Here is an 11,891-nt window from a genome sequence, read left to right as displayed (position 1 = left end):
GCATGTCTTGTTGGTGTAGACAACTCCTATGAAGTCACAGAGCGCGAAGGATTGTGTCGAGTTCACAGGAATCGTTGTGTACGTACTTGTAATAATGGATTGCTGAGGTACAAGTACCGCAAACTCAACGAGTATATGACTTGACCATGAAGATACCGAAGGGACCACATCATTTTGCCGCAATAGGCAAGGCAATGCGTACCTGAGCCCTTTTCTGCTCGCCCTTCCCCAGATCTGGCGGGAAATGCCATCGAAGTTGGTGAGTTTGCGACGACGTGACAACGAGAAGAAAATGGTGCTCGGCTGCCGGGTCCTGCCAGATGGCGAACGAACGGCAAGTCCCGGACGAGGAATGACATAGCGGCCAATCACAATCGACGTGTTTAGCAGCGCAGCCTTGGTAGAAAGGACTCAACGCGTTAGTGGTGAACTTTCCAGGGTTCCACTTGCTTTGCTAAGGTAATTTCACAATTGTCATTCTGGAAAGAACCGTGGGCCAGACTTCGGCCGATATGTCGTCTTCTACAGCAACAAAGTGGCGATTGGAAAGAACACAAGCTGTCGTCGCTGGTGGTCAGCAACAAACACGACGTCGATGATGGATGTGGATGGCTACAGTATGGTAACACAGTGTAGCGTAAGGCAGGATGGCGATAGGGGAGATAAGCCAGTCCGGTGGGGTTCGAAACCACCTCGTCGTCGAATCACAAAGGCCGTGTTTCTCTCGATTTCGGTCAGCAGCATTGAGGATCCATGGCCTGTGCGTCTATCAGGGTTGCTGGGGGACGTTTTACCTTCTTATATATGCGGTCGACTCTCATTTATCCGAGGAGCTCGTCTCGCCATCTGTCTTTCCCATCTCTCAAGTCTGTTACATCTTTTTCTCTCTTTCCATTTCATTCTGTGCGCAGTCGTGGACGAGAGGTCTCTATATCCTTGATCTTATTCTGAAGAACCGTCCTTGGTTTCCTCACATCACACATTCACAATGGCCTCTGCCGCCAGAACCTTCACCCGCGCTATGCGCACCCCGGTCACCTCTTCCATGAAGAGGACCGCCACTTTTGTTCCTCAGACCACTTTCCGCCAGCAGGCCCGTCGTGGCTTTGCTGACTCTGCAAAGCCCAACGGAGGAAGCAACACTGCTGTCATTGGTGGTGTTGTTGCTCTTCTCGCCGGTGTTGGTGCTTATTACGGCTTCGGTCAGTACGAGCGCGCAACTGCCGACAAGATTGCTCGTGGCGATGGCATCTTCACCCCCAAGCAAGAGGACTACCAGAAGGTCTACGATGCGATTGCCAAGGCTCTTGTTGAGAAGGACGACTACGACGACGGCAGCTACGGTCCCGTCCTTCTCAGACTCGGCTGGCACGCGTCTGGCACCTATGATGCCGCCACTGGAACTGGTGGTAGCAACGGTGCCACCATGAGATTTCCTCCCGAGGGTGATCACGGTGCCAACGCTGGTCTCCAGGCTGCCCGTGACTTCCTCGAGCCCATCAAGGGTATGTTTTTGCTCTTCATCAACTTTTGATCAGTATTGCCGCTAACATCATTCCAGAGCAATTCCCTTGGATCTCTTACTCTGACCTTTGGACTCTTGCTGCCTGCTGCGCAATCCAGGAGATGCAGGGTCCCAAGATCCCGTGGAGACCCGGTCGCCAGGACCGCGACGTCTCCTACTGCACTCCTGATGGTCGTCTTCCCGACGCGTCCAAGGAGCAGAAGCACTTGCGTGCCATCTTCGGCCGCATGGGCTTCAACGACCAGGAGATTGTCGCTCTTTCCGGTGCTCACGCTCTCGGTCGCTGCCACACCGACCGTTCCGGCTTCGAGGGTCCCTGGACTTTCTCCCCGACTACCCTGACCAACGACTACTACAAGCTCTTGATGGAGGAGAAGTGGGCCTACCGCAAGTGGGACGGTCCTAAGCAGTTCCAGGATGTCGCCACCAAGTCGCTCATGATGTTGCCCACCGACATGGTTCTCATCAAGGATAAGGTTTTCAAGCAATATGTCGAGAAGTACGCCAAGGACAACGACGCCTTCTTCGCCGACTTCCAGAAGGTCTTGGTCAGACTTTTCGAGCTCGGTGTGCCGTTCACCACCAGCGAGGACTCGCGTATGACCTTCAAGTCTCCCGAGTAGACGAGATCGAAGCAAGAAAGAGAAGAGGGGGTGGAGCTATGAAGGCGATGTATCATGGCTCAGGAGAGATGTCGATATCATATTAGAATAAAACGTCACACTACATTAGAGAGTGCTGGATCATGTGGGTTACAAAGTCAGGGTTGATTTTTATTGTTGTTGTTCTTTTAGCGATTTTCAATGCATTTCCAAAGAATCACAAATCACAGCACTTCACCTCTGGCCTCGTCCGACGTTAGAAGTAGTCTTTGGTGCCTTGCATGATCGACATGGTCACGGTAGATGAATGCTTGTCGTAGCTTGAGATGTACCGTCTGACACGAACCTTAGATGACCCCACCTTGCAGATGGCACGAGGCGTTCTATACAAGATACTTATACTACTTGTGGCAGCACTTTTGGCTGTCGAAACATCTCGGCGGAGCATTTTCTAGGCTGTTGTGGTTATGCCGGGAATAAGGCAAGTAGCTGCAGCAGTACAATCAAGAGGCGACTGTGCGAAATGTGTCGAGTTTCGGCCACCTCGCAACACAGTCGAAACATGAAGCTACAAGGTATGCAAATCTGTAGATATATGTCCCGATGTGTTGTCTCGTATCTGGTAAAGCTAATACGACAGGCAAGTCAAACACAGTATCTCCAGAAAGCAACGGACGACTATCGCCGCGGCCGCATGGAACTTTACAGCCGTGAAACCTTCGATGAGAGCACGGGCTGCCTTCGATGCGCACGACTGTCCCGAGGAAACAAGGGCCCCTCGCTTATGAATAGAAAGTAAGCGTTTTGTCCAAAGGTGTACAGTATGTTACGGGCTATGGTTTGACGTGTGTCTTGTCTTCTGTCAAGGTATTAGTGATGGTGGCTGATCTGGCCTGGGGTAAAAGTGCGGAGCCCCGCCGGGAATTGGCCCGTCCTGGTGTCGGGTCTAGGCCCCGAGGACGAAAGAAGTATCACTCTCGTCCGTCCTCGACACAAATCAATGGAATCTTGTGACTCTTGACCTCAGCCACCAATCTCCTATCTCAGACGCAAAAAGCTTTTCTGGGGCAAGCATTAGTCGTTGTGGAGCCCCACAAAGCCATTTTTTCTTGTCCCCCCCTCTTCGGACATGCTTGGTTTCTATGCCGTCCATTATCAAATCATCCAGCCACGGGGTAGCAATCGTTTAGTCATGAGTGTCGAGTTAATTCCCTAACGTTGGTCCGCTCCAGCGGAGGTTTCATACCCATGAGATGCTCTACGGCTGTGGGGTTATTCTTCGAAATGGATTTAAAGGAAGTCCTGTCCCCCTTGGTGCACACGGGAACACACATATCCCACACAGCCTACACGTCTTCTATCTTGGCCTGTAACTTGAATAAAATGAGCCACCCTGATGCTGTCCACGATTCCTCGAGCGATCTCGACCACGAGAAGGCTATAGCCATGCACCTCACGAGTCTGGCTCGTCAGGCGACCCTCCTACCAGCTCACGGTGGTGAATTTCAGCCATCTGCACATGCTCCCATTGCGGCGCAGAAGAAATTCGGAAACCCCGCCCCCCTCGGTCTCGGAGCCTTTGCTCTGACGACCTTTGTCCTTTCCGCCATCAACCTCAAGGCCCTCGATGTGACGGAGCCGAACCTGGTCGTTGCACTTGCTCTTGGCTATGGTGGCCTCGTGCAGCTGCTAGCCGGTATGTGGGAGATGGCAGTAGGTAACACATTCGGTGCCACTGCGCTTTCATCCTACGGTGGTTTCTGGCTCTCATTCGGTGTCGTCCTGACACCAGCATTTGGCATCGTCGACTCCTACGTTGACAAGACGACCGGCGTCTCGACCTTCAACGACGTCTTTGCACTCTACCTCTGGGCCTGGTTCATCTTCACCTCGTTATGCATGCTTCTGACGCTGCGTTCGACGGTGGCCTTTTCCGCTCTCTTCATCACTCTGGACCTTGCCTTTTTGTTTCTGGCTCTCAGCGAGCAATACGCAGGGTCATCCTCGGCCGCGTCACTACAGATCGCTGGCGGATCCTTTGGCATGGCAGCGGCATTCTTGGCTTGGTGGAACATGTTCGCTGGAATGGCTGACACGGACAATTTCTGGTTCCGTGTCCCTGTGGTGCACCTGCCTTGGAGCGCAAAGAAGAAGTCTGAGCGCTCGCAAGTCTAGATACTGGATACATTTTGATGCAGCCAGACTCTTGAGTTGTATGTAGTTTTATTGTTACGAGAAACATGCTTTCATCTTTTTCTTTTCCCAATGAACCTACCGGGATCTCGTGATTCTATCTTGGAACATGATGTGATGTTCCTGGAGAAAACGTGATACAAGTATCTTTACTGCAGCAAACCTTTGATTATATGTGGTTCACCTCATGTTACGAGAAATACGGTTCGATCTTGTCTCTCCTGCATCTCTGTAAATTCATGTAGACTTGCATATAATGACATTTATACCGTGGGCAACACGAGGCGATCCTATCTCTTCTTAGCGAGCCTGTCATCATCCTGTGATATTATTCTGGGACAAACTTGACGATATTCGTGTTTGTGTTGTAGAGATACGAGGTGAGATGGCATTATTATCCTTGTCATAACACGACAAGATGTATACGGTAGCTGCCTTGCTTTAGTAAGGCAAAGTATGGAATGGACCGAGTCAGGTCACAAGATAAGGTTGTCCTCGATGTGTCATGTGCTCATGACGTTCTGTAGCGAAGTGCCGAGACCCATGGAGAAACAATTCTTTGGCTCGATCCTTTCGATAAGTAAATTGATCCACCAGCAAAGGCATGTGAGCCTATGAAAAGTGCTCGTATCCTGTGAAAAGTGCTCGTTCCATGCAACCTCCGTGTTGTGGCGAGAGGCAGATATCCCGAGTGTTCGCACTGCACACCACGAATTGGGAAGAAACGTTGGTCAAGACTTCAACGACTTCATTGTGCTTCTAGCCCGCCGTTGCTAACAAGTCGACTGGCCCACCATACATTATGCTGCCTTTTCGGCATTCACCTAACAGACCCCATCAGACGTTGCAACGTGATTGTTTGGAAATTGGAGCTGGTTCACAGTCGTGCTGGCGACGCATAGACATTGATCCATGGCTTTTTCGGACCCTTCTGTTATAAGGTTTCTGGGCCCATCTCGCCGCATGCGTCGATAAGTCTCTCGTGTATCTGGAGTATTTAATATATCATAGCCTTGCGCTTTCGATGGGCGTTCTTTTCTTCACGCCTTTTTGCCTTGTCACTATACCATAAACAAAGTCATTGTGCAGTGAATACCATTGAGCCTTCCGCGGGGACTGAATTAGCTATCGCACAAGACCAGGCCGGAAGACCGAACACAGCATGTTGGGTCTCGCATTAACATCGCTTGCTTTTGCGGCTGTTGCTTCAGCATCTACGTCTGACAAGCGGGGACTCGTCTATGTATCTTCGTCGGACAATTCCAAGGACGACAAGATATGGAGCGGCGAGGGCAGCGACCTCACATGGTACTACAACTACCAGGCCTTCCCGACTACTGTATACATCGCTTCACAACTCGAGTTTGTGCCCCAGCTATGGGGAGGTCCCGCGGATCCAGAAAACGATAGGTCGTTCTACGACGCCGTCAAGAACCTGATCACTGACCACATGAACATTACGCACGTGCTAGGTCTGTTACTCTGACTATGGATTATCCATGCCATTACTTACATATACACTCAGGTTTCAACGAGCCTGACGCAACCGAGTCCGGCGGCTCAGGAGTATCACCGCAAGATGCTGCGACCGTATGGAAGCGACAGTTCGAGCCGCTCAAGAGAGACTATGGCGTGCTGCTTGGAGCACCAGCAGTCACCGGTGGCCCCAGCGGACACCAATGGTTACAGGACTTCTTCACGGCATGCTCTGCCATTTCTGGCAACACTTCTTGCGAGGTCGATTTCATTCCCGTTCATTGGGTGAGTATCCACAATATGCGTCCTGAGGATTGATTCTTCTATACTAACCCGGATTCAGTACGGAAACTTCGAAGGACTTTCGAGCCACGTCAGCCAAGTCAACAGCACCTACGCCAACGTCTCCGATATCTGGGTCACGGAATTTGCCTGCGCGAACTGCTCGCAATTCGATTCCCAGGCTTTCTTCAACGACAGCACATCGTGGCTCGACGAACAGGATTTCGTCGGTCGTTACTCGTATTTTGGAGCTTTCAGATCGGACATTTCCAACGTCGGACCCAACGCGGCTTTCTTGAACCCCAAGGGCAAACTGACGAGCATCGGAAGCTGGTATCTCGGCCACAGCACGGCGGGCGCCGCCGCCAGCGGATCACCTATCAACTTCGCCAAGTTCGCAGGCTGGGGAATTGTCGTGGCTATGTCCATGGCGATGACCAGCTTCCTCTAGAGAAGAGGCTACCATGTACCTTTCTCGGCCTTTCACATTTTCTTATTTTCTTATACCCTTTCACTCTCGAAACTTACATTACAAGTTTATGCCGTAACATTTGCCTCGATAATAGAGCAGCACAATTACATAGACAAAAAAACCTAGTTAATAATTTGAGGTTGCTTTCTTTTGCTCTTTGGCATTACTCGTGCAACCCGTGATCAACAAAGGTAAACATGAGACACAAATTCAAGTCCAGACCTCGAAGAAATCTGTGGCGTATCAGTAAGGCAGTGACGACAATGACAATTGTTACTTCCCTTTCGCGGCGCATGCACCATAACGAAAGCGGCAAAAACCCCGGCGTTTCGTTCTAAAACATGCTGAAATCATCGATAGTCAGATTTCGTGCTTCTCGCCCATCAATCCTCACTTAGACTCCAAGAAGACTCCAAGAAGACTACCTTAAAGACTAGTAAGTTTACCAGCTAAGCCAACGGGGCCTCGTTTTTCTTTTCTTCTCTTTCTTGGTCGTCAGCTGGTAGCTGCTGGCTTGCGGCTCAGTCAATAGACTCGCGTTAGCCCCGTTTCACTTACCATTGGTAAAGGCACATCACAGGTAGACTCCTGCTACAACGTGGGGGCGAGAAGGAGCTGGATCCGAGTCATCGGCACCCGCACGAGAATCATGGCCCGGCCGTCCGTCTTTTGCCACAAAGGTCGAGTCAAGGTACTGTACTCTACCTGAGGCACTCTTGTATTAGTAAATACTATAGGTACTTTTACGCTCGTACAGTACTTCCGTACAGTACTTCCGTACAGTACTTCCGTTTAGAGCTTCGGGCTAGATGAAACGGCTGTATTACCTTTTCAACCGCAAATGCAGGTCCCGGCAGAGGCGTACCGTAACCGAGGTTTGGGCTTTCTCACGATCACGCGAGATGAATCCTATGTGGATAGGAAGGGATAGAAGTGAGAGAGAAGAGAGTGAGACGGGAGTTATGTGGCATGTTTCTTTGTTTTTTTGGCCAGCAAAATATATGGGATATTATCTATTGTATCGAGTAGTAGTTTTGTGATGAGAAGACAAAAGAAATAAAAAGAAACAGAATAGTCTATGAGAAATATGAGGGACAGAATCTATAAGAGTCCCAGAGCAAAGAAAGGAAGTAACAAATGTCCAGCGACCTGGTTGACAAGCGGGATGATAACGGTGAAGTCAATGATCCTCCAGGCGGGAAAGGGACAGAAAGCAAAGAAGATCATCGCGCCGGCGATGAAGAGGTTGAAGATGTACATGTACCTGAAGTCCTTGATGACCCTGATGATGCTGAGTCTGAAACCAGTCTTCTCGACTTCCTTGGCCGTTGTGGTCCACTCCATATTGACGCTGAAGAAATGACATAACAGAGCCTTGGACAAATGGAACGACAGACCGGAGAAGAAGACCAGAAACAGAGGAAGCCACTTGGCGCACTCGAAGAGTGCTCCGAGGTAGCTCTTTTGCTTCGTGCGGTAACGGAGCATAGCGAAAGAGAATGGCGAGACGACGTTGTAGATGACTGCGAGACCGACCCAAATGTGCCAACTGCTCTGGTAGAACTTGTCGAGTTGCCAACCAAGGCCGAGGAGTACATAGTTGATAATGGAGAGAGGCAGTCCGGCGGCGATGGCGTAGTAGGTACCAATGTAAGCCATGATGGTGAATTTAGAGGTGATCTTGATGTTGCTCCCAAGGAATCGTCTGAAGAGCGGTGTAATGGGTCCGTGTCGCCACCAATCTTTGAAGGGGTGGAAGACAAGCTCGTTGCATCCGTAGGCGTACTTTTCCCATCGAGCAAGCTCATCGTATACCGTCAAAGACACACCCTCCTTGAAACCACCCTTGTGGTAACCTGCGAGACGAATGATGAAACCAGCCATCTGCAGACGCAGACTGACATCAAAGTCCTCGGAGACGTGAGACTCCGACCAAAACTTGGTTTGGCCTTCCTCTTGGTACGAAACAGATTGAATGGCTTTCCAGCGAAGGAAGGCGTTGTGACCGACGAAAGGACCGACATCACCACTGCCAACGGAGTGGACAATGTTGGTGTAGATGAGGTTGGTGAAGTAGGTGATACCATTCTCGAAAAGACTGCCAGTGACGTTCATGACTCCGGATGCGTGCTGGATGATGGCAACCTCGGGTGACTCGGTTAGCTCGAGTGCTCCACAGATCAGGCAGTCTTCGGGAACGATGGTGTCGGAATCGATGATGAGAATAAACTCTCCGATGCGAACATCACCACCGCTAAGTGCTCTGCCGCCCTCCTGTTCGATGACACGATCTCTTGCACGCTCGTAAACGTCGTCTTCCTCTTCAAGCGGCATCAGAAGGTGGCTGATGCCTTCCTCTGCACACTGCGCGTCTCTCATGCGAATGAATTCGGCCTCGACACGGAGAGAGAAATCCAAGCAGAAGTTCATGTTCGAAGCCTTCTTGAATTTTCCCTTACGAAGGAAGAACTTCTCACCAGGCTCGGTGCACTGGGCTGGACGCGAACACCAAGCGATGTCATTGAGTTCGTAGAAAGTCTTGCGCGCTTCTTGGAGTTCGGGGCCGACCAGTTGCATGCCGTCATCGTTGATGTAAATGGTAGCAGTACCGCCATAACTTTCGTAGTGTCTGACGGCTTGGAGTAGACTGGTGACGGTGGGAATGATGACACCACTCAGGCCTTCCTTGTAGACGGGCATTTGGATCGTGATGTGGGGAAGTTCGAGATTGGGATGCTCGGAGATCTTGGGAGCTATCGCTGAATAGTAGACGCTGTTTTTCTTCAGACATCCAACAGGTACAACCAGCTGGAAAAGACAGCCGGAAATAACAATCATGAAGAACAAACTGAAGAGTGAGAACATGGGGATGGTGATGACCTGGGTTATGCAGTTAGTAAAGCTTTCTTCTTCAGTGGTCGCTTAACACTTACCAATGCCCAGCGAGCCCAGTCACCATCGAGGCGAGTTCCGCCGATCAAATCAGCAATGGTCCAGAACTCCAGCGTAACCACCAGTCCAGCAGCGATTGCGACAAGCCACGAGTGGGAGAGCAAGAACGGCCTCTTCTGATTCTTTTGCATCTCTTCATCGGGAACGATGACATTTTCCTCCTTGATGCTGGTCTCACCCATCTCCTCGACCTCGAGAGCTTTCTCGAGCACGCCCATCTTCTTGAGGGTAGCGTGGGAGATGACGCCGTCTAGTTTACCATCTGGGCCAACGGAAATGCCTGCATTTTGGAGTACCCGATGATCCCACAGCGAAAGTCTAGGGAATTGCTGAGGGGCCTTTGCGGTTTCGGCGAGTTGCAGGGACTGGATATAACCAATAGTCGGCCTTCTTACCATCTCAGGAGGCATACTCTTGGTGCGAGTGGGATTCCGTGGTGCAAGTGGGTCGACGTCAGTAGAATTACTCATGAACCGACCTCTGTTCATTGGTGAAGAAATGCGGTCGGCAAGTGGGTCGACGTCAGTAGAAGCACTCATGATCCGGCCTCGGTTCATTGAAGACGAAGCTTCGCCAGCTTCAGTTTGGAAAAAGACTGGCAATGGTGGAACAGGCATATGCAGCGACTCCATAGGATCATCTCGAACATCAAAGGGCTGACCGAAGGACACAGACCTCGGGATTGCTTTTCGTGATGATGATCGATGACTTCTGGATGCGGATGAATGGCGACTTCTTGGGGTGGTGGGTCTTGAGGTGGAGGGCCTTGATTTCCTGCTGGGGCTTTTCTGGCCAGCAGAGGAAGCGCTACGGGAAATTGTTGTCGAGTAAGGGCCGAGCATGCTAAGATCCATGGGTGGTACGGGAACACCGAAGATCTGGACATGTCAGCACTGCGAAGAGGCATGTCCCTAGAAGTGGTCTCACCTTTCCAACAAGCAAAGACTCCATATCGCCGGCTCTCATCAGAACAGAGTTCGGGTCTGCGCCCCAAACAAGAATGAAATGCTCTTGTTTGCAGATACAAGCACCAATATACTTTTCACAAGCTGGGGCGATCCTGCTGAACTCGACAATGGAGTCGAGGATAGGCAACAGGAAGCCCTGCTGCAGTTCAAGCACGCGTTGACCTTCCTCCAGGGTAGTCAACAGAACACTAATTGCAGTGAAGGACATGGTGAATGCCATCTGTGGCTGCAAAGCCTCCAAAGCTTCCATGATCTGACCACCGGCCTGCGATGTCGTTGAGTAGGAGCCATCTGGACGACGCACAAAGGCTCCAAGGTTGGATGTGCCATAGAACAGGTCGTTGTGATAGCTCTCGAGCCAGTTATTTCGCTGCGCTCTTGCATGCAAGAATTCGGCCATCTGGGACCCCACAGTCAGCAATGTGTAATCAAGAAGACCGTTTGCATCACGAACCACATCGCATCGCCGCAGATCTGCAACCCCTTTCGACTCCTGATATACGGGCTGCGACACGGACACGACAGAAGAGGAGTGACCGTCCTCTGTCGAAGGATAGCTCGGCACTACATTCACAGCCTCATCGGAAGGCATAGTACATTCCACTATGGGAAGAATACTGTTGTTGGGCGACATGATCGTTGGTTCCGCTCTTTTCAGACCAGATGATTACTTGAGAAGGACAGCCATGGGAGGGGGAGACTGACTCTATACATTTATGGGAATGCTCCCAGCAGCCTAGTGGCAAGAGTTCCTTCATAGTCTACTGATAGATACCTTACTATTCAGACGAGACAAGTCGAGCGCCAACGGCCCTTAACTGTTGCGGAGAAGTATAATGTATGCCGGGGACGGATTGGGCTTGACCGGGCTAGAAGACTTTTGTTGCCATGGACGTAGGTGGAAGGCGTAACCTCACATGGCGTTCCTCCATTCGCCGAGCCAATTCACAGCATAACTCTAAACGGACTGCTAGATCAATCAGTCGACACGAGGACCATTTGCTCGTTGGTTTCTTTTTTCTCCACTAACGCCAGATACTGCTTTTTGTCATGGTCCAGCCCTTCCACCGCGACAGTGGTAGCCAGATCTGCACCATAGGACGATCAGTTTCGGAAAGAATTCTCAATCCATGGCCAGCTAGATCTAGTGCAAGGCAGTATCCGCCGCGGAGGCGGTTACGGAGGGCTTGACTAAAAGACGTTGTGGCCCGGCAGCCACTTTGACAGTCGGTTGCCGTGGCTTTCGTGAAACAACCGGCATAGCCATGCGGCTGGTGCAGCATGTGCAAGAAATCGCTTCCACGTGTAGAGAATTCGAGAAAGGTCTCTAGGAAGTGAAGAGCCGTCCAATACAATGTTTCACCTAGCGAACGGTGAGGTTTTATCCTGCCTCCAGTAGGTTGTCTAGATATGGTCTAGCG

At 50.9% G+C, this 11,891-nt stretch overlaps 3 protein-coding genes across 3 annotated transcripts; 2 read left to right on the top strand and 1 right to left on the bottom strand.

Annotated features, from left to right (window-relative positions):
• Positions 1 to 988: 988 nt before the first annotated feature.
• AAFC00_004448 (uncharacterized protein) lies at positions 989 to 2,148 on the top strand (the record flags this gene model as incomplete). The annotated part of the gene is made up of 2 exons (XM_069344091.1): positions 989 to 1,505; positions 1,562 to 2,148. The coding sequence occupies 2 exons, from the start codon at positions 989 to 991 to the stop codon at positions 2,146 to 2,148; spliced, it is 1,104 nt and encodes a 367-aa protein (XP_069196504.1).
• Positions 2,149 to 5,482: 3,334 nt separating this feature from the next.
• AAFC00_004447 (uncharacterized protein) lies at positions 5,483 to 6,529 on the top strand (the record flags this gene model as incomplete). Its single annotated transcript, XM_069344090.1, has 3 exons — positions 5,483 to 5,792; positions 5,846 to 6,081; positions 6,140 to 6,529. The coding sequence occupies 3 exons, from the start codon at positions 5,483 to 5,485 to the stop codon at positions 6,527 to 6,529; spliced, it is 936 nt and encodes a 311-aa protein (XP_069196503.1).
• Positions 6,530 to 7,651: 1,122 nt separating this feature from the next.
• Positions 7,652 to 11,104, bottom strand: AAFC00_004446 (uncharacterized protein; the record flags this gene model as incomplete). Its single annotated transcript, XM_069344089.1, has 4 exons — positions 7,652 to 9,430; positions 9,484 to 10,380; positions 10,430 to 10,870; positions 10,925 to 11,104. The coding sequence occupies 4 exons, from the start codon at positions 11,102 to 11,104 to the stop codon at positions 7,652 to 7,654; spliced, it is 3,297 nt and encodes a 1,098-aa protein (XP_069196502.1).
• Between the last annotated feature and the right edge of the window lie 787 nt (positions 11,105 to 11,891).

The sequence above is a fragment of the Neodothiora populina genome (assembly GCF_041146345.1).
Source record: "Neodothiora populina strain CPC 39397 chromosome Unknown canker_contig_3, whole genome shotgun sequence".
In the NCBI taxonomy this organism is placed as follows: Eukaryota; Fungi; Ascomycota; class Dothideomycetes; order Dothideales; family Dothioraceae; genus Neodothiora; species Neodothiora populina.
The sequence above is the reverse complement of the archived record's forward strand: the minus strand, read 5'-3'. Positions and strand labels throughout refer to the sequence as shown.